At 42.0% G+C, this 27,906-nt stretch overlaps 1 protein-coding gene across 1 annotated transcript; it reads left to right on the plus strand.

Moving 5' to 3' along the window:
• Positions 1-27,769, plus strand: Ube4A (Ubiquitination factor E4A). The gene is made up of 20 exons (XM_037422471.2): positions 1-140; positions 578-858; positions 1,888-1,985; positions 2,781-2,936; positions 4,014-4,149; positions 8,161-8,378; positions 9,922-10,107; positions 12,579-12,696; positions 13,446-13,661; positions 16,568-16,748; positions 17,624-17,700; positions 18,814-19,070; positions 19,593-19,753; positions 21,113-21,305; positions 21,873-21,986; positions 24,284-24,496; positions 25,204-25,373; positions 25,790-25,883; positions 26,790-26,947; positions 27,546-27,769. The coding sequence occupies exons 2-20, from the start codon at positions 582-584 to the stop codon at positions 27,652-27,654; spliced, it is 3,132 nt and encodes a 1,043-aa protein (XP_037278368.2). The 5' UTR covers positions 1-140; positions 578-581; the 3' UTR covers positions 27,655-27,769.
• The last annotated feature ends 137 nt before the right edge of the window (positions 27,770-27,906 follow it).

Below are 27,906 nucleotides of genomic sequence, written 5' to 3' on the forward strand. Positions count from 1 at the left end.
GAAGGAAAGGTGTGTGGCGTGGATTCGCAGGAATGGCAACGGGGTAGTGTTTGGGCAGTTGCTGGTGCGTGAACACCTGTTTTAGCGTCTGTCTTTCGAGAGACTCGGCGAGCGCTTCTGCAACCCTTCATCGACTAAACGTGAGTACACGTCAGCTAAAGCGACACCAATCGCTGCTGAACGCATCGTTTCTTTGTGAATATCCAACTATCTCGGAACGCTAGCTGGCTGATTGAGCTGGCGTTGCACAAATCGCGAGCAGCGCGTACGCGAGTTTCTCCGAGCGAGATCGGCAAATGAGGCAGAGCAGTTTCGGAAGGCGAAGTCTGCCGTCGAGGCGGCACTGGCTGACCCATATTCGCGTTCACTTTCTACCTTGGCCCTAGTGTCCTACAATACGCTGGCGGTCGCTTCCCCCAAAACAACGCAGGCGCGCAGGATTTCCCAGTTGCTTCTAGGTCAGTGGGTTCACTGGCCTCGTTAAGAGAAAGTGTAAGAGTAAAAGTAGCCGCCGTGGACGTCCGCAATTGCCGTCGGTGCGTCTTCCTTGACGTCCGTTGCTGGGTTCCCTCTGCAGAACCATGTCGGACTCTGACATGGCTCGGAACCCGTTCGCGGCCCTCTTCCCGTCCTTGGTGGACGTGCAAGCCTTTGTCCAGAACTCCGCTGAGGTGTCCACGCGGGATTTCCCGCTGGCGGTTACCGAGAAGGACCTCGCCACTCGTCGGATGGAGTCCAGCGAAAACTCGGCGCCAGAAATCATCACCTCGGCCAGCCACCTAACCAGCAACGTCGTGCCCGATGACCATCAACTGTTGTCGACCACACTCGAAGATATATTCAGGGTCGTCGTGTCAGGTAACAAGCTCGACATTTGTGGGTTTTTGTGCGATCGTCTAAACGCGGTGTTGTAGAAGTGAGCGATGATTATCACCGGAACTAGCCCCGGTGCAGGTAGAAAGTTGCATACCAGTAGTGTGCAGGTGCCGCAGACTGTGCGCTTACTTTCATTGCGAAACGCTGGAAGCCGATTGTCATCGCCAGAGTGCGCCGATCGAGATGGCCGATTCCGATGCTGCGGTTGTTTCGCCTCCGTAGCCGAATGCGCTTGTGACGCGTGCCGTGGCATTGACCCATTAATTGCCGCGACCACTGGATAATACTTGTGCGAAGAAAATTGTTGCGGCCAGAATAAATTACGTAACGCTCGGTTCTGTTTAATATTCCCTGGCAATGTTGCAACATTTCGCGACTCTCAAAAGACAATCGCGAGCGTCACAGATTGATTACTCACATCAGTTGCTGATTACGAGACGAGCGAATAAATGTGAAAAAGCAAGTTAGCACAGCATCTACCAGGCGCGCTTCTGACTTGAGTGTAAGTTATGTGGCTGGGCTAGTTGGTTTATGTATTCAGCGAACGCTGCGCAAGGGACGACGACGCGTTCGAGACATAGAACCCAACCCGCACAGACTTTTAACCATCAAAAGTCTGTAATCGGAAGTCTGCACTTCGTGTGTGTACGTGCATGTTCTATGTTTTTAATGTGTTGTCTTCTTTGCACACTTTAAATGCCTTTGCTGAATGTGATTTTTATTTTGTGAGGTAGCCATGCAATTTCTTCTTGTTAGGTTTTGGCATGGGTGATTATAGTGGGATCATGATGAACCATATGGCACAACATTCAGTTGTCAATCTATTTACAAGCTACCAATAAACCTGCCTAAAAGCAACTCAATAAGCTGGTACCCGATCAATTTATACCCGTTTTGTGAGCGGGGTCAGGTCAGAAAGTTTCGACATATTGTCTGTAATTTGGTTCATTTTCTCGTCCTAAGTATGTCTAGTGTGCTTTGCTTTGCATATTTACACAAAATTTGTTTCAGATGACATCGGTTCCACACCTACCAAGGGTCCCTGCTGTGTCTTCCCAGAGACATTTAGGGATTCGAATAAGTGCCTTGCACTTGAAAATCTTGACGAGGTAAGAATTAGCTATACAAGTTACATGTGCTCATGTCATGACCACCATAGATACGCCATAGTCCACACAGCTAAGCGAATACGAGTTGCCCTTTAAGGCACTCCGGAACATATATATGTATATATTTTTCTTCAATATTGAAAACACTCTGGTGTGAATGTAATACCTTTCAGTGAGCCCCACATGTGCTTAATTGTTGTAATTTATATTCCCGTTATTGCCTTCCTCCTTCAGCCAGTTTCACATGGTAAGCTATGAATGATTTTGAAACTGACCCAATTACTGTGGATACCTAACGAGTCCAGCAGTTAATGTCCTCATTTCTTTTCGACATAATCTTCTCAGCTGGCATGCTGCCAGTAGTGCTGCAGTGCTTGATGGTCCCTTGCACTCGCCACTTTGAATGTCTTGGTCACTGAAATGTCAGTGACAGTGTCCTTTCAATTAATAGTTCCTGTGCAGTTTCTGCATTTCATTCTAGTACGTTGTTCAACAAGAGCGCTCTACATGTTTTCCTCTTTGTAAATGGAAAAAGTAGCAGTCTTCCTCATAAAAGAGACTACCCCATTATTCTACATGGGAAGTCATTCCTCTAGTAGTGTGCTGGCAGCACATTTTGTGTGTGATGTTATCGTCAGTGCCAGCCGATATGATTCCCCAGGATAGCTTCCTTTTGAAAACATTTTAACTAAGGGAGTTTATTGCACTGTTGTCTTTGTTGGTGGCCCATGCCCTCTAAGGGAAATTTTGAACAAGGTTACAAATAACAGGTGATCGTAACCGACTCATTTCCAGGTGGTGTTCGAGCGACTCGTCCTGGACGATCCACAGCACCACGTTGTCCACAAAAGCACAATTGCGAGTGAAATTGCTGAAGCAACAGAGCCCAGGGTTTTCTTCTACCTGTACCAATGCTATTTCAGGCTACAAAAAGCAGCATCCAAACTCAAGGTTTGTTCTGTTAATTTTTACCCGTTCCGAAAACCCTTTACCCTTTTCGCTACTCAGTCTTGCCAAGTCTCCGTGTAGCACTTCCTGTTTCTCACCAGCTGTCTGCCTCACATTAAATTAAAAAGCTGATAAATAAGACATTTAAATCTGTTGATATGGTACGATGTCCCATGTGATCTCCCTCTGCAAAGTGTGTTTAGTTGATGGCCCTGTTCTCTGCACAGCTATGCGGTAAAATCACAATCTCTACCTGAACCATTTCAACACAAGTACAGGTGGCAGAGAGCTTATACAGTAAAAGCTCATTAATACAAGATGTGTTAATTCGAACTGATGCTCTCATCCCGGCGCAGCCCGATGCATTTTTATGGGCGATCACTCGCGATAATTGAAACGTCGGTGTATACAACAGGTAATTCAAGCTGCTCCTGATTTTCATCTCATCTTGCAGAAGTTGGCTCAAAGTGATCACAGTGTGTTGCAAAAACAAACCAACTTACTAGAAACACAAAAAAACAAGACAGCAACATTGCTCAGCAAATGAGAATTCTCGCACCACTTTTCGGCATGCTGCCAGCAATGCTCATGAAGTCGTGATAGATGAAATGCAAGCAAACACAAATTACTGATTACTTTTCATTTTGATTGCATTATTTATGCCACATAAATAAACGTGTTTTTGGCGAATAAATAGAATCGTAGTCAATAAGGCTCACATGAGTGCATGTCGATGTTTCTCTCTGGCATATCACCGACTGATTGACTGTAATTTTCGTTTACCGTTTGACCTCCTGTGCCGAATTTAAAAAATCGCCTACCACAAACATGTAGGTATTGTCTAATTGGCGATAACAAATCCAGAGTTGCTATTTTAGGCTTTGTCTGCGCAATATGGCGTGATGTCCATTCATTTTAGCACACGCCCACTTACATAAGCTCAACTTAATTTAATAGTACTTGCAGCATCATTTTGCCGTCTCCATTGAAGCTGCTTGAAATGCTTGTAAGATGAATTATGACCCTTTAATCATAAGGCATTTAATTTAGTGAGCTTGCTTTTCACATATTCTCTCACAGAATGAAGATTTTAGAACCATCGAAAACACTATTGTATCCCAAGCTTCGACATGCCTCTGCCACTGTGACATTTATCCTGGTAAAAAGATTCAGGAGCAGGTGTTCTACCTTTTGGAAGAATACCATGACAGCTCAGGCAAGTAGCCAAATGATACTGTTTTTTTTAACTAAATGTACATTGAAATGTGACCATTACATTTTGTGTGATTGAGGTTCAATGCTACTCACTATCAGTAAGTATCATTACACCATTACATTGCATATGCTACAGAAGTAAGGTGATGTAGAACCACGTGTCGATAGCTTGTGTTTTGATGGTTCCTCAAGCACATGAACAATGATTAGGCCAACTTATACTTAATTCTTGAAGTTTTATCAGCACCTACTCTTAAAGCATAAATGCAAATGCACTGAAAATAATATGGCCAGTGAAGGGGTGTAATACCCCTGTCACACGGCCACCACCAAACTCCGTTGAACACCGTCAACGTAAATCTCCCCTAGGGGGTTCCACGGAGAAGGACTTGTGGCAGTGTCACACAGCAATGACAAGGTTGTAACAGTTGCCGCGAGGGGGCTTAGCTGGCGCTGTTTGATTTTCGGAAAAGTATTCTAATTTGATCCTTATTGATTTTTTTTGTGAATTCTCGTTATGCGGTTTTTACAAAAAAGCACTATTAAGTAGGTATGCGACTAACAAATCATTAAAAATAATTTCAAATAAAAACGCATTTGCTAAATGTAGCAATGCTGCTAGTGATGCTGGCCACATTGTGCTTTTAGTTGTTTTGTTGCCTGTGTACATGCCCGGTATGAAAGTTCTTATGCTTCCTTGTCCTCGTGAGCGCACATTTTGTGTTCTTCAGCCATGAGTAACACAGCAGACGACGTGAGGAAGTGGTGCGATATTGCGCTGGTAATGACGTTGATCGGCTGGTGCCGGCCGGCCAGACTCGCGAGGCACGGTGTGTAGGGCATCGGTGTTGAGAGTAAGTGAACTCTGGCGGGCGTAAAGATTGTAAACAAACACGCGTTGTGAATGAGTACTACAACGGAAGAACGTTTAATATTGCTAAAATGTATTATTCTTTCACTGCGGCCACTTAGTGCTCGAAATTTTTCTCTGACCTCTAGACTGCTGAGGACGAGAGTACCTCGTTTCGCTGCGAAGGGAGATCGTTGAACGTCCTTTGCGAAATGCTCCGTTCACCTTCGTTTGCGTAAGGGTGGCCGTGTGACACCGACCGCATCTTCGTTGTCGTAAAGACGAGGGAGTTAAACGGTCTTCACGGGTGCCCGTTTGACAGGGGTATAACACTTCACGATCACCAACATTCATGTCGTCCAACATGAGTTAAGGGGGGACGCGGCTTTGGGATCGCAAAGAATGGCAAAAAAATCGATTTTTTTGAAACTCAAGTTTTCAGTTTCTGGAACCCTTTTTCTATCTGGTTCCAAAATATCTACACTGAAAACCGCGCAGAAGTGCTTCGGAAAATTCGTTTCACCCACCTAGGTAGCAAAACTTTTTCTGGAAATGGCGAGAAAACAGCGATTTTCAAAAAATTATAACTTCGCGATGCTTGGGCCGGGAGCCGGCTTCTTGGGCTCATCGGAAAGAGGATTTCTACGACGTAAACTTTCCCGCCTCAGCTGGCTCTTCCCTTTAACAACAAGCCCACAAAAAGCAAATGTTTGAAGGTCGTTTTGAGACCCTTGATTGGCCGTGGCCGCCGTGTTGCCTCAGCTCCCCTCGCCATTGGCCCGATGCTCGCTCCGGGAGATCGTCGTCTGCTGCTTGTGCGTCGCGAGGACATGGCTCTCGAAAATCGATACTTCGTGACGCGTTCACGGCTTGATGATCACTTAAGATATAATTACGCTTTAGTTACGAGCAGTAAGCGGATGCGCGATCAGGTTACTACGAGCGGGCGCGCGGTCTACGAGCGCCGCGCGTCATCGGAGTCGTCTTTAACCCCAACTCCGCCGACAGCGAGACTGCGGGCAGAAACGACGCGCTAGCGCATTCGTGGCGACGTGCTTCTTCGCAAGCAACGAAGCTGTAAGCGGCGGCACGATCTGATTACTACGAGTGGCCGCACCGGATGCACGATCAGATTACTATACGAGCGGGCGCGCGGTCTACGAGTGCGACGCGTCATCGGAGTCGGCTTTAGCCCTAACTCCGCTGACAGCGAGACTGCGGGCAGGAACGACGCGCAAGCGCACTTTTGGCGACGTGTTCACAGAACACCTACCACCTACTACACCTACCAGGAATGTAGCACGGCAAGGCTCTGTTTGGCGTTGCATAAGTTGTTGCCAGACTGCCGCCAAATTTGGTAGAGAAATTTGCCCTTGTAGTTGTGGCTTCCTCGCGAGACTTTGGTGTCGTCCGCGGTGCATTTTGCGAGTGCATGAGCGATGCTGGCCGTTTTAATTAACGGAATGAACCACGCCTTGCAGACGTTGGGGCGCATTCTGTTGCTGTGCAATTAAGAAGTCGTGTCTCAGAGTTAGGGAATCAACGACGCGTCGTCCGCCGTGCATTTCGCGAGTGCGATGAACGACGGGGAAAACTGAATAGAGTCGCAGCAGGCGGTGCGCTGCCCCCCCCCCCCCCCTTTTTTTTTCGCAGGTGATCGTGCCGCGTTGATCGCGTCCCACGACGGAAATGCTACGCCTCCCCTAGCTGTGTCAGCACAAGACATATCGTTCGAACTTGTGTACATGTGACGAATAAACGTCCCAAGGCTGGCTAATCGCGGTACGTCGGATATGCTACAGCTATATACGCCTGGAAGGCTGCTTTATCGACGCAGTTCGAGCGAATTAAGCGCAACTCGCGCGTACCTGTAAATGGGACCCCGCATAAGCATTCATTATTTGGAATTTTGGTCGTTTGTGCTTATTGTGGGTGGGGCCCTGCAAGCGACGGTGGCTGGTCGGCGGGGTATATAGTTGTAGCATATTTGACCTACCCCGATTAGCCAGCCTTGGGACGTTTATTTGTCACATGTGCACCTCCACACAGCCCCTCCACACGGTTCAATGAAGAAATAATTTGTCTCTCATAAAGTATTTGTGGTATCGCTTCAAAATTTTTATGGAAGCACTGCGAGGTCATTTTAGTGTCTGTGCTAATTTTCATCAATATCCAACGAGAAACAAAAAACTTCATCAAAAAAAGCCTGTCGAAAACTTCGACAGTGTGTTTTTGACATTGTGCATTGCTCGTGGAAAGAGTAGCACGGGAATGACTGGACCGATTTTGATTCTGTTTTTTTTTTTTTTTCTGAATCTCTGAACACTGCTTGTGGGTACAGCAATCCTCAATTTCTGTTTTATGGCCCTGTTTTTTTTTTTTTTTTTGGTAGACGATGATTTTTCCGTTCCACTGTTTTTGACAATGTGTGTCGGCAGCCATGATGATCTCTAAAAAAAATAGAACTTATAAAAAATTCTGAGAGTGCCACACCCTGTAGCTTTTTTTTTGAGTAAATATCAACACCATTCGCAGCTTCCTGGCATGTTTTGTTACAGCGCTAGGCTTCCCACGAGCAGACCACGTAATTAGACCATGTAGCATTATGTAACTTAAGAACTACTGAAGGTATCATGATGAAACTGCATATTTCCCTATTCGAGACACTTATGAGTATGCATGCCAAATTTCATTGCTGTAGGTCAACAAATAAGAGAGTGTTTTTTCAATGCCACCTCCCCCCTTAAAGGCAGGTTTGTCAAAGTGAGCACTTAAGGGTCTCTATTTTCATGTGCCATTTTTTTTTTTCAGGACTTGGAAAAACTTCTGGACCCTTGTGTGTGTACTTAACGCTCCTACAATTACCATGCTTCAATTGAAAACTATGAATAATCTCCCTTACTCTCTCGTTATCTTTACTATCTGTTTGGTTGTGTCTACCAATGTTGTTTTGTGGTGTTCTGTAATCTGGTGCTGTGCAGCTGCAGCCATGGAATGTCATCAGTTGACATTTAAGGAGTGTTAATATAAAAAAAACATTCATCTCATAGTTTTTTTTCAATTATTTAAGTGTGCATTGGTTTCAGTTACAAAAGTTATTTTTTTTCAAAGGCTTGCAGTGGTAGAAATTATCGAGAAAAAAATATTGCTCTAATCCAACAGGTCATCAGGAGCATCTCGAGTGCTTTCTACAAAAGTGTGCCAACTGCATCAAAGAACGCTTTGACGCTGGCGAGGAACAGGTGTCCTTGCTGGAAGTGCTCTCGCACTCGTTTGACATCCTACGTGCTCGCTTTGCTAGGGTGTCCGTCGTCAGCCGGGATCTCTACGCGTTGCTTGACATACTCAGATACTTCACCCTGACCACATCCACGGCAACTGTGAGTGATGCTGCGATTTCTCAGCGTTCATTTTCAATATGACATGATTAATTGTAAATACGCTTTTAGTTAGTCGATACAGGGACTCCTGGTGCACTTTCAATAGATGTTTTGTAATTACTACTACAAAAAGAAAATATGTAGGATTTGCAACGTAACAGGCGATGTATGTGCTGTATTCTCAACTGAGCTTCTTAGGATTATGTTGCTTTACATCTTTTTGTCTGCAAGCTTGAACTAGTATTTCCTAAGATAAAATAGCGTTACTCTTGAGTACTATGTTTCTCCCGTCAGTTTTCTTGTTTGTTATAGTATTGTTTTCTAGTGCATGTTTCAGCTGTGAAGACCAAGGGCCATGTTATGAAGTTTAAAAAGTGGTACTTCAATTTTTCTGCTCTTTGTTTGTCAGTTCTTATATCAGTTAACCTGATACACATTGCAATATCAGCAGCCATGCAGCTTTCCAAAAAGTTTTTATTATGACATTGAAATGTCATAAATGTTCATGTGCTTTTGTGACTTTGTATAGCAGTAAAACCAAGCTTGTCATACAGAATTGTTTCACTCGCCGGGTGACTTGAAATCTCTGGACATTGTTGCCATGCTTAGATTTGGTCAGTAAAATTCCTGTTTACGTGTAGGCACTGTCTGTAAAAGCATAAGCAATTAAGATCAGTAGTTCGTCTATTTTCCCATTGATTGTTAACATTCCCACTCTGTGTGCTTGTGTATCCTTGCCAGTGTCACTGGTCTTGAAGGTCACTGATCTTAACTGGCATCTGTCTGGCAGTGCCGCTTGCCTTTAAATATGACAGGAGGAGGAAAAAAAGATGCCTGAGAGAGTTCATTGAGTTTTAATGAGAAGCAAGGGTAGTTGGTTCACGTAACTCATTTCCACTTGGTATTCTGTCTGTCCACTGAATTGATGTTCTCATTCTTTCTAAATATAAAAATGTGCCGTTAGCCACCTTTGTGAGGTTTTTCGTTTTTTTTTCTCTCTATCGCTTATTCTTTTATTCGTTATGTATGTATATATCTTGCAGTTGAATGTTGAGGAAGCTGGAATGTTGAAAATGACTGTTCCGCAAGCAGCATTCAATCTATAGGTATTTAGTTATTCTTATGGACTTTGGAAAAGCCTAAAAGTGTGCCATTTCATTTTCTATGTAGTAGTCGATATTGACTGTCACAGTCTGTTGCGATGATCAGTGGCCAAGGTGCTCGGCTGCTAACCCGAAGGTCGCGGGTTTGAACTCGGCCGCTGCGGTCACCTTTCGGTGGAGGCAAAATGGTAAAGGCTCGTGTACTGTGCGATGTCGGTGCACGCTAAAGAACACTAAATGTTCAAATTTTTTGGAGCCCTCCATGACGGCGTCTCTCATAATCATATCTTGATTTTGAAACGGAAAACCCCAGACGTAGTTATTATTAACGATGGTGATGGTGTGATGGCTTTACATATATGCATTGCCATTCTTTCCACCACCATGTTTATCATTTGTTATACATATCTGTGTATTGGATGGTGCTCAACATTCCACAGGCTTTACTGGACTTTAGCACTCCTTCGGACACGGGTGACCTTCGAAGCTTTCAGGAGACCTTGCTGGGTTCACCGCTCTGCATTTCAGTCCTGCCACGAAGGGAAGCAGACCCCTTCGAGTTCTTTGAAACCCCTTCTCAGTCCACTATGCAGGAGCATTCCATCACTGAAAGTAACCTTTGGCTGGTAAGTAATTTCAGTTTCATTTCAGACCAGTTAACAATGTTAACCGCTTGCGATGCTGTACCAGATCTAATGCATTCTTTCCTGGGTCTCATTTACCCTTCTATAAAACTGAAAGTTTGTGCATGCTGCTCAATGGTTCAGCTGTGCAAAATGAAATATCCTTTGTGGTTGGAGATTCTCGAGATTGTTGTGGCAGAGAGTACATATCTCAATTAGTTGCACTGGCCAAGTGCAATGTGGGAAGGGCAGCATTCGAGGATATGTTTATTTTATTTATTTATTTAAAAATACCTGCAGCACCTGAGGGCATTATTGCCGGGGAGAAAATACACAGCGTAACATGTGCTTACATAAAAAGAACAACTATTAAAAAAAAAAGCTAGATGAACACAAAAACAAATCTTAGCCAGAACGTAGCTAAGGGTTTAGCAGTATGTCCCTGAAAAATGCTTCAGTGCAGCAGTCTGCAATCTCCCATGGAAGCTGATTCCACTGAGAGATTGTATGTGGAAAAAAGGAGTATTAGTAAACACTTGTTCTGCAAAAACTTTCTCTTAATTTTTAGGGTGGTCAGTTCTCTTAGGTGAAAAATGGGGAGGTGAAAGGTAAGAATCTCTATCTATTTCAATCATCCCATGAAATATTTTGAAGAGAATTTCTAATCTCAAGTTTTTCCTATTTGAGACTAAAGATTCCCACCCTAACCTATTTCTAAGTGAGACTGACACTGAAGCCATAGTTGCTAGTCCCAAAACGAGCTACGTGGTTTTGTACGATCTCAAGCATATTAGACAAAGTTTTTGTTTGTGGGTCCCACGCCACACAGGCATCCTTTAAGATAGGACATCTAAAAAGTAGAGTAGTTTTCCGATTTTGGAAGGAGCTAACCAGAAGTTCCGCCTAACAAAGTTTAACATTCTGCAGGATCTCGCTGTGACATATTCAATGTGTGTAGTCCAGGTGAGATTTGATGAAAGTAAACACCATGGTATTTGTATATTCAGTTACTCGCGTTAGCTGGCTGGTATGTAATGTATAGTGAAACAGGTATGAGTTGCATTTACAAGTGAAGGAGACGCATTGGCACTTCCTAGGGTTCAGAGACATACGCCACCTATCGCACCAGCTTGTAGTGCTGTCTAAACCGTGTTGCAAGTACTGAGGGTGAGAGGTGGATATGATACAGTGGTAAACCACACAATAATCTACATACAGACGTACTTAGCACGAGACATCCTCAGCAATATCATTGATGTAGACTATAAACAGCAAAGGCCTCAACACAGATCCCCGTGGAACTTCTGAAGCAACGATACATATTCAGATTGGGAACCATTAATTACGACATGTTGCACCGGTCCTGTAGATAACACCTTATCTAATAAAGCAATGCAGGAGTAATACTGAGGGATGAGAGTTTATGTAGCAGCAGAACATACGGCGCGGAATCGAACACTTTCTGAAATTCTAGGAATATGCAGTCAGTCTGCACACCAAGCTCAAATGAGTAAAAAAGGTAATGACTGAATTCTATGAACTGTGTTGAACAAAAAAGATCAGACCAAAATTTGTGCTGAAATTCAGTAAAAAAGTTGTTAGTTTATAGATGTTTCATCACATGCTCCATTGTTTTACTGCACATGCTCGTTAGGCAAATTAACCTCTAGTTTAAGACAATATTTTTTGGGCCACCCTTATGTATCGGAATCACATTTGCAACTTTTCATTCCCTATGTGAACAAGAAGTGCACAATGATTTAAGATTTCTTGAAAACTTAACAAGGTAGTGGGCATACACATCACAGCAAGCCTTAACCCTTAAGAGGGTATATCATTGACCCTTTGCAGAAGACGCCTTTATTTTGTCAAGAAACATAAGTATACCACCATGTGTCACCACCAGCTCCTCCATAGGTTCAATTACATTGTCGGGAATACACGGTACATCGTTGTGACAAGGGTGCTTAAAATAAGCCTGAAAATAACTATTGAAAAAAGCTTTATCGGTGTCTTAACAGTACACTGCCATTGTTTATGCTCGTGGTGCCAATTGAATCTTTGCTGATTGATTTGAAGTACTTCCACATTTCTTTTGGATTATTTTGTAACTTTGGGCCCAATGCTAGGAAATATATTTGCTTGGTAATCTTGTCTTTTGTTTTTATATCTTTTCCATGCGAGTTTAGCGCCACAATAATACCAGGATTGCATCGCTTTCTATAAGCATTCAGGAAACGATGTCTCTTGAGAGAAAAAAGAACATTGAAAGTCTGGTGACAGCACATATTATAGCTGTGTGGTCTGCGGATGCAAATGGGGTGCCTGTACAACAGAAGAACCTTTACGCTGCACATCTGTTATTTGTGAATAGTAAACAAGGGGATTCGTACGGATTTCGAAACATCACTTGTTTTGTTTGAAATTGGCCAGTGACCTGTTTTTCAACAATGCAACAAATTTTACACTTGCAGCCTCTGAAAGGGCTTGCTGCAGAGATGCACAACATCTTCTACGCCTTATTGAGGCTGTCCCACGAGACCCGCGACAAGACGCTGACATGGCTTGGTCAGTGCATCGAGTCCTGTGCAGGTGAATACATAAAGTTTACTATCTACTTATTGAAATATGCATAATTACAGAAGCTCTTCCGTGTCGTTTTGGGATGATAAGCATCATGAATCCAGTTCACCAACCGATGAATCATGTTCACAGGTGACATACCGTGTCTGTATAAAAAGTATTGGAAACAATTTTTTCCTGATGGGTGTGTTTGTCGCGATACACTCGCACCGTGTATGTGCTGTAGTGGGGGATGTGGCATTCAAGACATGCCAGTCACCTCTGAGCATCTGTGTTTCCAGTCGACCTCTGTTGAGTGACTCAGTGCAAACGTAATATTATGCACTGAACAGTGGAACGACATTAAATTTTGTGTTGGACTGGCAGTATCAGGCCACTTGATGACATATTACAATGCCCCACCCCCTACAGCCTCAACTTGGCACCAGCAGACTATTCGATCTTCCCAAAAGTGAAATACTCTCTCAAAGGGCACCACCATGAGAGCCTAAGTACTGTCAAAAGAGGTTGTACGTGTGCCCTTAATTGAGGACCTCCAGAATCCATTTCTAGTAGAAAGCCTTCAAGTCCTAGAAAAGCCACTGAAAAAAAGTGTCTCGCTGCTGAAGAGATCTGCTTTTAAGACTTTTAAGGTATTCAAGCAATATTTAAAATAAATCTACCTTTCTGAAAGTTTTTCTAGTACTTTTTACTCAAATTCTGTATGCTTACGCATTTTCTTCAGTGTGTCCCTTCTATCCGTTTCTTTTTGAATGCAGACCGAGGCAAACTGTGGAACAGTCAGGTGTCGGAGCTATTTCTGACAATGCAGAGGGGTGATGGCTTTGCCCTGAATCTGGGCGCTGTGCTGCTCAGACTGGCACGACCATTTTCTGAGCCTTGTTCTCCAAAGCTTTTGAAGGTTGATTACCGGTACTGCTCGATTGAGCCGCAGTCAGAGGAACAAGCTACGAGTCTTGGCCTACATATTCGTGGTAAGCTCCTGCACTATCCTTTGGTTCAAGGGGAAACTGAGTGCAGAAACTGAGTGTCAAGAGAGCTTGGACTTATCTGGTGTTCAGGCTTTAGAGGAGGACACCCCTTGCAAGTGTCCCACTAGAGGTTTAGCTTTAGCATGTGATATAATTAACAGTTAAGTATGGTGCAATCAACTTTTTAAAAAGCTTTTTATCCTTTACTGCGTACCTGTGTTAAATGCCCTTAGCTGTGTGAACTATGAAAAAAAAAAGGTGAACAAAAGAGACTGAATAGAACAATGCTATTGCTCGAGCTCTGACCCCATGCTCGTTTTTGTTTAAATTCTATTTGAAAGCATGATTTAATTCCTATACAAATAAAAATACAGCCCATATTAAAAATACGAATTCGACACCATGGCTTGATATGTGTCACCCCTTGAGATTTTTTTGGATTTATGCCACTGAGTAGCATACTAGGATGACAGGTGTATACAGCTTGCTTTTGGTTTCCCTTATGCTCACGGGATGGTCCCATGGTTCAACTTCATTCTTTTTAATTTGCCAACACCATTTTGAAGCTGGCTTAGAGCAGTTACTAGTCAATATTGCACTTTGGAGCAGCGTAGAGCAGCATTTCTCTTTGTAGCAGCGTAGAGCAATTGTAGCAGCACTTTCATCACTGCATTCGGTTGAATGCACGTTTGCCAGTGCAAGATTAGCGGTTTTTTTTTTTATGCCCGTAACACTCAGCTACTCAGTCATCAACAAACATTCTATGATCACTGAAATAATTAATGTTTGCTGGAAAATGCAAATAATCCCCGAAAAATGTGACAAGCGACTGGAAAGTTCTACGAGAAACTCGGCAAAAAAAAAGTGCCCAAATGCACTTATTAGAAGCGTAACTGGCAACTCTGATGAGGTGCTACCGCCCCCCACACCCACCTCTCCCGTGCAAAGTTGTTGGAGAATATAGTGCATCCTAATGAAGGTTCATTGTTGTTTTACCCACTGTAGCCGCTACATTAAGCTACCTTTTAAATTCTAAATGCCAATTAAATACTGTTCTGTTATTAACTTTTCAAAAGTCCCCCACCTAAGTGCCATTGAGACCAATGCTAATGCACATCAGTTGAGCAAAGTTCAATGCAGAGTGCATTTCAGTTTTACGAATGCATTCCATAACACCATACTGTGCCTTCCAGGTCAATTCGATCACAACAAAAAGTTCAACCGCACTTTTTGTAGCATAGTTTTATTGTGGCTTCCGCAATCAGCTCTGTGAACGGTGCACCGCTGGAGGCCGCAATTTTATGTTGACGATGGCGCTTCATTAAGACTAGTCCTAAGTGCTCAAGTGCAGGAAAAGAATAATGCATTTTAACATGGAAGTTGTCTTATGCTGGGGTTCACCACGGCTCCACTGACTTTCGTCATGGATATGATATTGTAAAATTTATACTAGCAAATTGCAAAGAAAAAAAGAAACAAGTAAGAGAGGTTTTGTTGCGGGACGTCAAACCAGCAACCTCTCGATCTGCGGCAGTTGTTTGCACTTGTCCTGTGTATACCTGTGCGTTTGTTTCATGCGTCTTTCTGTTTGAAATGCGTGCTTTCAGCGTCGAGCTGTGACAGTTGGCAGTCTCGCTCATTCTGTGTATGCTCGTTTCGTGTATGTTTTTTGTTTGGGGTGCGTGTTTGAAGTTGCGAGCTGCTTGCTGTTCTTTGCATGACTATGCAATTTTTAATGTAGCATTCATTTCTTCGTCCTTTTAGTGAAACAGTCCACAATAAACGCTCAACTACCTCTTCAAAGACACGTTTCACTTTCGTGTTATACTGATTCCCAAAAAGGGAAATCAGCCACATTTTTTCACAGTATGCCCGTTAACGGTTAATTAAAATACAAGTGAACAGCAGGCCAATAAATTCATTTCAGTATCTGATGCTTCCTTTATCTTTTGATAACAACCTGCAACATTGATGTTTCTGTTCAGCAAACTTTGACTTGAACAAACTTCTTCCTGAATTCCTTCAAGTTCACTGCTTAGCAATCTAACATTTCATCAGATTACGCAGCTCATACTCTTTTGATGTTACCTGCACACAACATCAGCTGTTCTACTATTTGCACTTTAGTTGTTATATGTTATATTTTGGTCACACTGGCAAAGTTAGTGTCATCTTAAGCGATTGCGCTTACACTCCCAGAATTGTACTTTGGCGGCAAGCTGCTGCACGAGAAATGAAAGAGCACTTAATTGTAATGGTGATAGGTGCTTAAGTTGCACTGCATATAGTATTTGTTATTTCGAGCAATGTTTCTTAAAAAGTGCTGTGTTAAAGCTATAAGCAGCTCTTATTTTAAGTGTTACGTACAAACGCAGCATCTGCAGGCACTGCACAACGTGCGGTGGGCATGGCCCTGGCACTTGTGGCTGTAAACTGCCCGAAAACGAGAATAGCAGTGTAGTTTCTTGTGTACGTTTAAATGCATAATAATACACTAGACTCTCATTAAACAGAATCTGAAGAGACCAGGAAAATATGTTCCATTTACTGAGAGATGAGCTAGGGTGCAGAATATAAGTACGAAACCAATCTTGTCAGGAGCACTTGTTCCACTTAAGCAGCAATTTCGTTTATGATATTTTCGTTTACTGAGAGTTTACTGTATTCCTATTAATGAAAACCTTGGTTTAAATGCCATGAACCTAGCTTCGGATAATAACTTATTTATTCTTGAACCCCTGTTACTGAGGCTAGACACTGTACAACAGTGCACCGAGTTCGGCAACCGCGCCGGCCGGCAAGTGCGCTTTGCAGCGAGTGTCACTAAGTTGCCCCGCGTGACAGGAGTTTCAAAGAACTGTTACGCAAGCTTGCACTGTTTTTTTAGTCAGGAAGTCTGGATCATGCAGGGCTCTCCAAGGAAACATGCCTTGTTCCTCGGGAAGAAGGTGACCGTGCCTCGATGCCTGATACCAGCTTCAACTTCCCAACCGAGTGCTTCTTTGCCTGCCATCGAGTGCTTAGTCTTGGCTTTCGTGTCGTGCACGAACGGCTTGCCAGGCTCAGCCAGGACCTCAACAGAGTTCGCAGGTACTGAGCATTAACTGGGCCAGTCAAAAGCGAGTGATGATGTGAATAAGTACACTTTGCAAGTTTTGCAGACAGCAGTATAACTGATGTTAACACCATCATTGTTGATGGAGAACAGTCCAAAAGATTACATACTAGCGCTCTAAGGCCTTGAGTTCAATGTGACCATCTGTGTTTTGTGTGCACCCTTAGCTTATGTACACATAAATGCTTCAAAAATCAGCATTCAATGAAATATGACAGTGCCTTTTTGTAAATAATTGTGCATAATGTTAATTATATTATGATAATCAAAGTGAGTTAGGATACTATAAAGTTCATAAAAGTTGCACTATCATCTTAATTAGTGCACGATAAACATCTCTATATGAAGTGCATAGTAAATCAGTCACACCAGATAGCTTTTGCCATCGATTAATCTAAATGCATCAGAAACCCTGAAACTATTTCTGTGATTCAGCAGGAAAAATTCAAATGGCACAATTTGTTATAAGAACAATATAGGAAAGAAGCCTGTAATGTGACGTGATAATTTTTTCAAATGGCACAATTTGTTATAAGAACAATATAGGAAAGAAGCCTGAATATAGGCAGTAATGTGACATGATATTTTTTCAAGCTGACATGCTTCTAACAGAACAGCTTTCCACTTGGTTTTGCTGCTAAAAAATCTGTTTACTACTCCAGTGTTTTGAAAACATGATGTTGTGGCGCGTTACATTTAACAAAGTTACATTTATCGGTGCTGCATCACCACATTTGCTCTCTCAGCAGATGTTCTGTGAATGTTTTAGATAGGTATGTAACTTCAAGTAATTTTCATTGGCAGCGCTAGATAATGTTCTAACTTTGCTCTCTGTCTCCCCTCGTTACAGGGTATACGAGGAAACACGTGCGCAAGGAGGTGAATCTTCAGAGGTGGGCCGCAGGCTGCAGGAAAACATGGAGAAAGGTTCTTACAATGACCTATTTTAATAGTGGTATTCATAAAGTGACTCTTTTGGATAACTTTTTCCACTGCCTTTTTAAGAGACACTAAAGATAAACTGTTGATAAATGCAGGCTTATGCATTGTTATTTGAAACTTCAGATTTTTGACGTATTTTGCAGGGTGTAAAGTAATATTTCATTTAAAGTGTATTGCACAACCCCAAGCAAGCAACCCACCTGATATGAAGGATAATACAAGATTTGAAGGGAGGGCTCTTGGTTGGTCACTGATAAAAATTTAAGATGGTGGCAGAAAATCTGAGCATAAACGATGTCCACCTGTGCTTCTAATGAAATGCTTTATTGAATACATATGCATTCATTGTTTTTATCCGTCGTCATTGGCCGAATAAGAACAGTGAATGGTACACTGGAAATGTCAGAGGGTAGAAGGAACAGCATATTTCAATTGTCCTGGATAAAGGAGGAGGGTACTTGCTCGTGGTTTCACATTTGTACTGCAGGCCCTAGTGTGCCTAAGCATGGTGGGTGTACAATACACAACTATCCAACAAAGACAATGCACAATGCATGTAGATAACAAAAATGGTATGAAAAACCGATTGAGTACTGAAATGTGTGGTCCATATAAAAACTACATTTGAAGCCGTTTCAGCAGCTAGTTTAAAGTTGGAGCCGTTTCACCCAGACGGAGCGATCTATGTCAAAATGTTTACATTTAGGGCTCAAACTTCACCTCTGGCTGGCTGGCCATCTGAATGAAGGTTCAATGGCCAAAGTAAAGTGCCAGCCACTTGTGACAGACAAACGCTAAGTTTTATAACAAGTCAAGGTACTATTAGGTGAAACTGAAATTAAAAAAAAATATATATGTTTCAAAGAGGATGTGAGCAAGTCTCATAAAACAGCTTTAGTCCAAGACCTGTCAGGCATAGTTCAATGGATAGCCTTATAGCATAATAAGTGAGCGAAATAAAATACATTGGTTTTCTTGTCCTATTCTGTAAACAAAAAGCTGTTTTTCTTTTCCTCGTCAAGGTATTGGGTAGCCTTTCTCGTATGGAACCAGATGGAATGCATACATAGTTGCAATTTGGTTTTCCTCTCCCTTCAGGCATGACGCGCTTTCTGTCGCTGAAAACGGTACTGCTGGAGCCTACTTCTCTAGAGCAGATGTTGCGGTTCCATGTGGCATCGGCAACCTGGCTGTGCCATGTGGCCACGGATCTAGACTTGGACTCATACCAGCCACTGACGTTGCCCTTTCCGGAGCATGGCAACAGCCGACTGGCTCTCGTACCCGAGTTTCTGGTGGAAAACATCTGTGACTGCATTGTCTTTGTCAAGAGGTTCAGCGAACGCAGTCTTGAGGTTGGTGCTGAAACAGTCTGTTGTCAAGCAACTGCAATTTACGGCTAGTGGGTAGAAAAAATGAGTTGCAAAGGGCTTATTGAATGAACTTGTACTTTTAGTGAAAGCAAATAACAAACCTGTTGGTGCTGATAGTAGCATTGGCAATAGTGAAACTTAAGGCTACAGTTTGCCAATTGTACCTGCACAGTTTGCCAATGTTTGCCAATTATACCGGCACTGTTGTTCACCATAAATGTTGTGTTGGTTACTGTAGACCTGCATATCCCAATTAATGTTGCAAGATGGGCTATGGGCTGTTGGTGGGTGGAGGGGCTGCATTTTTTATGAGGCCTTACTGTGAACAGCTATGTATTGGACTAACAGCTCATTCATGAGCAATGCAGTGTTCCTTTTGACACCACCTTCACTCTTCATAAGCATTAGGTAAAACCTCAATGTTCGGTTTTGTAAATGGACATGCCTCCTATGCAGTAAAGTGATTGTCAGCTTGTCATTGCTCAGATGTGCAATGTGTCTCAGTTTATAGGGCAGGATCTGGAACACCTAATGACATTGGTGCTGGTGTTCATGGGGAGCCCACAGCGCATGAACAATCCCCACCTGCGAGCACGGCTGGCCGAGATGCTCGAGGTGCTCATGACCTCTTCTGAAGATGACTCATTCACTGGAATTGTGCCCCTGTGAGTGCTTGGTGCCATGTAATTATATTACATGAACCATATAATTAAATGAATGCTGTATAATGTTGAGATGGAGAACTTGCTTTGATGATTAAACGTCCTATGTGGGCAAGTGTCACTCCGGTTTATAATGAGAGAAAAATGTAGACTCTTAATGTGTTTCTGTTTAGATTCTGATGTTATAGCAATGGACAATACAGTTCGATCAGTAACAAGGCTTTGAAGTGAAGTTGCTGTGGATGAATAGGCAGTGATAGAAATTGTAACAGTTGTTAAAGGGGCACTGACACAAAAAGTTTGGCATCGTTTTGCTGCAATGTGTTGCTGGGGATCTGTTAGCCATGATATGGCATATCGTTTGCTGCTGTGCGCGACAGATAATTGATCATAAGCTCCTCATTGCTGACCAGTCTCAGTTTCGGTTTGAGAGAGCTCCAAAAACAAGCCGCCGGGTGCAACTATCACCACCTAGCATATGCAACACTTGACCTCATCAGCACATAGAAGTGCAATGCACTTCTACACTGCACGCATGAAGTCCGTTCGAACAGGAAATGCGACAGCAGTGTCTCCAAACACAAACTTTCAACGCATGCACCACAGTCATGGACTCGCAATCAGCTGCTCCGTAATAGTCTACTAAAGCAAATGTGGCAAAAAAAAAAAAGAATTGTGGCTATGATGTCATCATAACTTGGTGTATTGACTGCAGCATGGTGACGCGAAGAAATAGAGGTCACCATGGGTTACTTTTGACGGGGCGGTGCTCGATAGCAGATGCATCTTCAAAATTCACAAAAATACCTTCCAAGCAACCTTTGCTGTGGATATTTTGCAGATTATATACGCATGTCCTGTGGAAGCGATCACATAGGCTAGCTCGCCCAGCTGCAAAAATTTTTTCAATACCCCTCTAAGTTTGCTACCCAAATCGTCAAGTGAAATGTCGCCTCAAATTACAAGCACTATTATTTCAATGTTGCCTCTCCTCTCATAATCTGAATAGTTCTGGCTGCACCTATAAAATTTCAGTTTGATTTCTTCATGCAGGATTCATCATTCAGGCTTATTCTCAGTGCCATTCTGCATTTCATAGAGCCAGTGTATCACCACAGCTGAAGTTCAGCTGTGAGATCTTCGGTTTGTTCATGTTTTGACAAAGCCACTGCATTTTTGTAATATATCACAGCTGCCAGTTTTCGAGCACTGCTGATTGAGTTGTGGATGCTGTAGGCCACACAGCTTGCATTTTTTTCTTTGAATATTGATAAAGTTTTTTACCTGGTAAAAAATTGTTTAAGGCACCCAGTTGCATTACAACAAATATATGTAATGGTATTTTTTCTTTTCTTCACTCAGGAGCAGCAGAAAACGACTGTTTTTACAGCATCCATTTGCAATGGAACTGTCTCCAACTCTCCTTCATGTGTTTGTGAGCATTGAGATGACTGGCCAGAGTGTGACATTTGAACAAAAGTTCCACTATCGCCGCCCCATGTACACCATCTTGGAGAACCTGTGGAACATACCTGGCCACAGAAGCAAAATGAAGGTCAGTATTGGCTGTCATTTTTGCATTGCTGCAGCTTTTTATTCACTGGATCGCTCTCTTCATAAATGTTCATTGATCAAAGATTTATAATTAATCTTTTGCCAGTCAATGACCACACTTATAATTACTCTGGCACCAACTGGAGACCATAAAGATTGAAGTCTTGAAGAGCAAATAAATGATGCTATTTAAAATGCAATAGTTGCAATGTAATCTCACTGCATTTTTTTTTCCATTTTCGATTTACATTCAAACCTCGATATAGTGAACACATATATAAGGAAATATCAGTTATAGCAAAGTAAATGAAAAATAGTCTTGCAATAGAAGCAGTGTTAGGAATATACCTTTATAACAAATTTCCGGATGTAACAAACTCATTTTTGTATAAGATGCCACTTTGTTCTGATGAGGTTCGAGTATCACATGTGTCACTCATTCCTGCACCAGTATCACTTTTCGTGATCCATCAATGATCTGCAATGCTCGCGACCAATCTTATGTAAATGTATTGAGTATGTGCGTGTGGTTGTTCTATTTCATCTTTCTGTTTATCTAAACTTGCAGAGTTTGGCTGATGAAGCAGAGGCAAACATTGAGTGTTCCACACCTCCACTTTTTCTGAGATTCATCAACTTGCTCATCAATGATGCTATCTTCCTTTTAGATGAAGCTCTTTCGGTAAGTTAAAGCAACGTGTGTGTCTGGTTTGTAAGAAATGCGGCATATGACCACTGCTCAAAGTTTTGTGATATATCTACTAACCTCCTTTTTATTTTTTAACAGAGCAAAAGGGTTTTTGTATTTTATTTGTGGATGTCCTACAGGTCATTTCTGAGGTTCAATAAAGTGGAATGCTGGGCCACTTGGTACAACATAATGTGGAAATATATGAGTGCACAAGGTAGAAGGAAAAAGCACCTTGCAGGAAAGACGCTCAACTTACAACTGAACTTTATTAAAAACATTCATTGCACGAGAACACAAATGCGCAGGCGCAACCAACTATCTCTTCAAGGTGCGCCCCCCCCCCCCCCCCCTTGAGCTGCGGAAAAGTTTACATAGGCCAGACGGGTCGTTCTTTAAATGATAGACTCCGAGACCATGCCATGTCCTTGAAGGTTCTCGCAGGTGGCGCGCACTTGTCAATTCACTGCAAGGATTGTGGGTGCAATCTGCAGTTTGACAGCACGAGGATTCTGGGCAAGTCTAAACACAGATTGACCAGAGAAATCATAGAAGCAGAACAGATTAAGGCGAACACAAGCGCATGTATCAGTGTTCCTTCGGTAGCACTAAGTGAAAAAGAGGTGTCTTTTTTGAGCTGTTGAAGTATATACTCATACCTTCTTTTTTCTTTTCTTTTGTGGGGGGGGGGGGGGGGGGTGGCACCTTGAAGTGATAGTTGGTTGCACCTGCGCATTTGTGTTCTCGTGCAATGAATGTTTTCTAATAAAAGCTCAGTTGTAAGTTGAGCGCCTTTCCTGTCAAGTGCTTTTTCCTTCTACCTTGTGCGCTCATATATTCCCACACATCATTTCTGATGCTTCATATTTTTTTTCTCTTAAGCTATATAATACAAATAACATGTTGAGTAGACTTTATAAGTACTATATGAAAAGAAGTACTGTTTTTTTTTTTCATTGTCATCTTTGCACACATTCTATACAAATCGGTCGACATCTTAAATTTTCTTTTCCAATTAATGTATTTCTCAAGCAGCAACAGCTTGGCGAACTCTGCTAGTTCTATTACTGTACTTGCCCAATTACAACATGCACCTGACTTACACGACCCAACAACGAAAATACAGCTATTTGGCTGTTTAAACATCTGTACCTGAATTTAACATGCATGCGATTTTAAGCTCTATTTTTTCTGAAAAAAAGGTGCACGTTAGAATTAGGTGAATACAGTATGCAAGACATTTGATTTTATGAGAGCTTGTGCAGATGTTTTGTCGGTGCTTAACGTTTAGTTTGTGCACATTGCATTATTCTCCTCTGCTGTACTCTCTTGGGAGTGGTTTTGAAACTTCTAGCGTACTTAGATACAGAGGCATCTTTGTAGAACTTAAAGCGGTAAAGATCTCTCACAGCTCAGGTGTTGCTTCAAAACATTAAGTTCAATCAATCAATCAAACAATCGCATTCCTCACTGCCTGTTGTGACGCCTTGGTAATGTTTCTTAAAAGACAATAACAACTAAAATATTTCTTGCACGTTAAAGAACCCCAGGTGGTCTATATCTGTGGAACTCTCCAATGCGGCATCTCTCATCATCATATGGGGGTCAATCAATCAACTAAAATGTTTCTATATTTACCAGACCCCCAATGGTCTCATGATATAATTATCGTGTCGCACTGCTGTGCTTGAAGTTATGCGTTCTGCCTTGGCAACAAAATTCACGTTTCGTTTATTTAAGAAATGTCTCCCTTAATTCTTTCAGACGTTTGTTACACATTTGTGTGCGCAACTTGTTTTGGAATGTTGTCTCTACCAGCAGCCAAGAAAAAGCTAGATTAATTAAGGCTTGGATGAATTGAACCTCTTGCATAACAAGTGTGTCTCCGTTTCGCTGTGTATTCCTGCTTTAGTTGCTTTACAACGTTCCATGGGTTGATCCACAACGAGCTGATCTCTGCAAGCCACATCAAAAGTACAATTTTCATTCTGTGCGAAATAGATATATAGGAAAGCCTGAGGTTTGATTCTATTCGTAAAAAAATAGAACATGAATAGCTTAAGGATAAATATATACCTAATTAAGTTTAATTGCTATAAAACACACAGAGCAGCATATAATGACATTATTTTTGTTGCTATAGGATATGGGGTGCCTCAAAATAATGTTACGCAGAATGATGCATTTACAAGCAGTTCTTCATTGGTCATTGCACTTGAAAGGGTTAACCTTATGTGTTCAGGTGTTGCATGATGGATAATTACAGTACTATCTGTAACATGTCGCTGCAGTACATGAGCCGGCTAAGAGAGTTGCAGCAACCAGGGCAAGCCGCGGAGGCCAATCTTCAGCACCTTGGCATGCTGGCCCACTTCCACAACGTCATGGGCACCGAGACTATCCGCACCTTGGCACGGCTCACAGCCGAGGTGTCCTCCATCTTTTGCCATCCCACCATGGTTGACCGCATTGCAACGATGCTAAACTACTTCCTCCTCCATCTCGTAAGTTGCAGTGTTAACAAGAAAATTTTAGATGCGAAGCATCTTTTGCTCAGGCCTATGTCCTGTGGCGCCGACTGCGTCCGCACTTACATTATGCCTGCACAACTCTCCTCCTTTCCAACTTTGTGCCTCCTCGGGTTTCTCTCCTGTGCAACGCCGCGATGAGCGCCAGCGTCAAAGTCGCCGGCAGTGTAAGCGTTAGCACCCCCTGCTTTGCATCTACACATGGTTGTCTTTAGCGGAAGATGGCACGATCTTTTTTTTTCTGGCTACATTTACACAAGAATTGTGGCACTCTGAATGTCTACTGGGTGTCTGTCTATTAGTTCTCGTTAATATTGTGTCTAACAAAGAAAGTGAGCCCTTAAATTTGCACAACTTCCATAGTGCGATTTGTACATTTGAATAATCTTTTGGGGGCTTATTTATAGATAATTTGTCACCGACTCACCTAGTTAAAATAGCAACTATGTTTTGATCGCAGTCCATGTTCTGTGTGTACTTGTTTTGACAAGTTGCTGACTTTACTTATAAAATTGCCACAGTTTGTCGACTGCAGCCTACTATGGATATAGTAGATATAGTAGAAGTGTTGCAGTGTTCTGTAGTGGAAAAACATTCATTTTTTTTTTTTTTTTTCAGAAAAATTGGCAGGTACTGTAAAGTGGAAAAAGACAGTGTAAAAAATTTGCTTTTCTACTTCGCAGGTGGGGCCACAAAAGAAGAACCTCAAAGTGAAGGATTTCAGCGAGTACGAGTTCAAACCGCAGGAGCTTGTGCAAAACATATGCAAGATCTACACCAATCTTGGTTCGGAGGATTCTGAAACGGCTCAAGCATTTTGCATTGCAGTGTCCAGGGATGGTCGATCCTACAGGTTAGACACTAAACCGCTGGAGAACTACACTCAAACCTCACGATAACAAAGTTGCATCTTACATGAAGATAACTTCATTATAGCCAAAAATTCATTATAAAAGTACATTCCTAACACTATAGTAATTACAAGACCATTCTTCATTTACTTTGTTATAACCGATTTTCATTATATCGAAGCTCGGGAGTAGTTTCAGATCTTGCATCTGCATTTCTGAAGAATAAACTTCGATGTCTTCATGTTCTGTGCGAGATAGTATTGTAGCAAATTGGGCTTAGACTGACTTGGCATGCTTTAGATGCAATAATTCAATACATTAAGTGGTTCCTGTATGTTTTCTATTTTTCTTAATAATTTGAATTCATGTGACAAATTGCAAGAATGATATTTATTCTCCCTGCCTTTCCCTTCCTCAGTCCCGATTTGTTTCCACAAGCACAGAAGGTTCTGATGAAGATAAGACAGGGCTCCCTCTCTGTGTCTGTTGGGGAACTGGCCAAGAAGATTCAGGTGTGTGTGTGCTGCTCATTTTGCGCTCATACGCGACTTCAATACCATAAATGTTAAAGGGGTCGTGAAATGAAAATGAAACTGCCCGGTTGTAGTTTCCGCTGCTTATGCCGATTCTGATCGGTGCAATATAATAATGATCTTGATCAAACCGCACAGCCATATGCAGCTTTTTCTGCTGATTTCAAATAAGTAGTTACTTTTCTGTAACTCATTTTATGCCTGAGGTACTTGTTCACCACCTATTGTTTAAGGTCACCATAAAAAAAAGGGGGCTTAATTAAAAGTGATATTTAACATATAGCAGCTTATACTAGTGACCAGAGATTGAAAGTATGCAAGAGCTTTTTTTTTTGTTTTTGGCCTTCCTTGGTTATTTTCAAAGGCATTTGGAATCGTTACATTTTTGATGAGTCATTCATTAAAAAGGCTTGTACTCTATATTATGCCCCCATACTTGCATTCTATAGACGTACACATTTCCGTTGCAAAAATAATTATTGTTGCACATGCTTCAGCTACAGAGATGTTGAGGCCTCAAAATTGAGCAGTCGTACATTTACTTTTTTGAGAGAAATGGAAAAAACTGATTATGCACTGTTTCTTCAAAAAGCAGCAATCAGGGTGTTGATTAGTTAAAAATAAATTTTTGTACCTTTTCAGTCCCAAATGCCAGTCCGCCCCCTTAATTTAAGGCAATATCATTAATTTTCCTTCTGCATCCAAAAACACACTGTGGCCAGAGTTGCTAGCTTTTGCAGATTCTGCTGCCAGGCAACTTTGTCAGCTTTTGTGAAGCCACTGTTTTTTTTTGCAATACTATGTGGAATGATACAAGATTTCGAAGTGAATTTTACAGAAGCATTTTTTAATAAATGCCTGTTTTATGCACGTGTGAACTTATAGAAGGCAGCCTCTCAGCAGAAGCAGGAAGATGAGGCCACAGGAGATGCCCCAGAGGAGTTCCTGGACCCCATCATGAGTACGATCATGGCCGACCCAGTGGTACTGCCAAGCTCGGGCATTACGATTGACCGGTCTACCATAGCAAGGCACCTTCTCAGGTGAGTAGCATCGCTCTCATTTCAGCCTTTCTTTCTTTGGTTCTTTCATTCAGTTTCTCAATTCGAAATTGCAGAACTGGGCACACTGCCCTGTCACAACCCACCAAGCATTAGAACAAATGAGTTCGTTTTGCAGTGAAATTTCTATCCAGCTTAGTTACATTCCATTCAACTTCTTCACTAATTTGTTCAAAATATTTTTGAAAATTCAGTCTTGAGTCAAAACAAATAACACAAATTTCGGTTCGCAAAGGTGGCTTCATGGCAATGTTTCACAGCTATGCAAGGAAGCTAGCTTTGCAGTAATATGGAGGGGTGGGAGAATCATTTTGATCAAATTTTAAGTATTGTTGAGGTTGCGCACTTTTCCAGAAAAAAATATATAGGAATGCTTGGAAGTGAGCAGAGAAATACAGGTTATTGTGTTCATTTCCCTCTTCTCTATTGTTTTCACTGGGAAACATCAGTGATAGACAGTGCAACAATGCATGGGTATTGTAACAATGCACACTCGATGTCTGCAATACAATTAAATAAACAGCTTTCACTGGTCATTTTTTTGTCATACATATATATACTTTTTTTTCATCTGTTTCAGTGATCAAACTGACCCCTTCAACCGGTCGCCTTTGACAATGGAGATGGTTAAACCGAACGAAGACCTTAAGAAGAAAATCCTGGAATGGAGAGCGAAAAGAATGCGTTGATGCTAGCTCATTTTATCGTCTGTTAAGTTTATTGAAGTGTCTATCGTCATTGCTTAATTTTGTTATCTATGACCTGTACATATTTAGCAGAAAGAATAAATCTGTTATTTACCAAGATGGTTTCGTGACATGTGACAGGAACAGATGTACGTGGCATTGCACCATTTTGGGGACAAAGAATTCTTCCAAGTTGTTCTCTCTCTAGTCAAGCCATGATATCCTCTTTTAATTCCTGTACGGTATATTGCTGGT

The sequence above is a fragment of the Rhipicephalus microplus genome, chromosome 4 (genome assembly GCF_043290135.1).
Source record: "Rhipicephalus microplus isolate Deutch F79 chromosome 4, USDA_Rmic, whole genome shotgun sequence".
NCBI classification, from domain to species: domain Eukaryota; kingdom Metazoa; phylum Arthropoda; class Arachnida; order Ixodida; family Ixodidae; genus Rhipicephalus; species Rhipicephalus microplus.

Excerpts from the sequence above, each read along its gene's own strand:
- Ube4A (XM_037422471.2), top strand. The coding sequence starts at position 582 with ATGTCGGACTCTGACATGGCTCGGAACCCGTTCGCGGCCCTCTTCCCG. Across the intron at positions 21,306-21,872 it reads GCCACAGAAGCAAAATGAAG|AGTTTGGCTGATGAAGCAGA; the intron begins GTCAGTATTGGC and ends CTAAACTTGCAG. Across the intron at positions 24,497-25,203 it reads ACTACTTCCTCCTCCATCTC|GTGGGGCCACAAAAGAAGAA; the intron begins GTAAGTTGCAGT and ends TCTACTTCGCAG.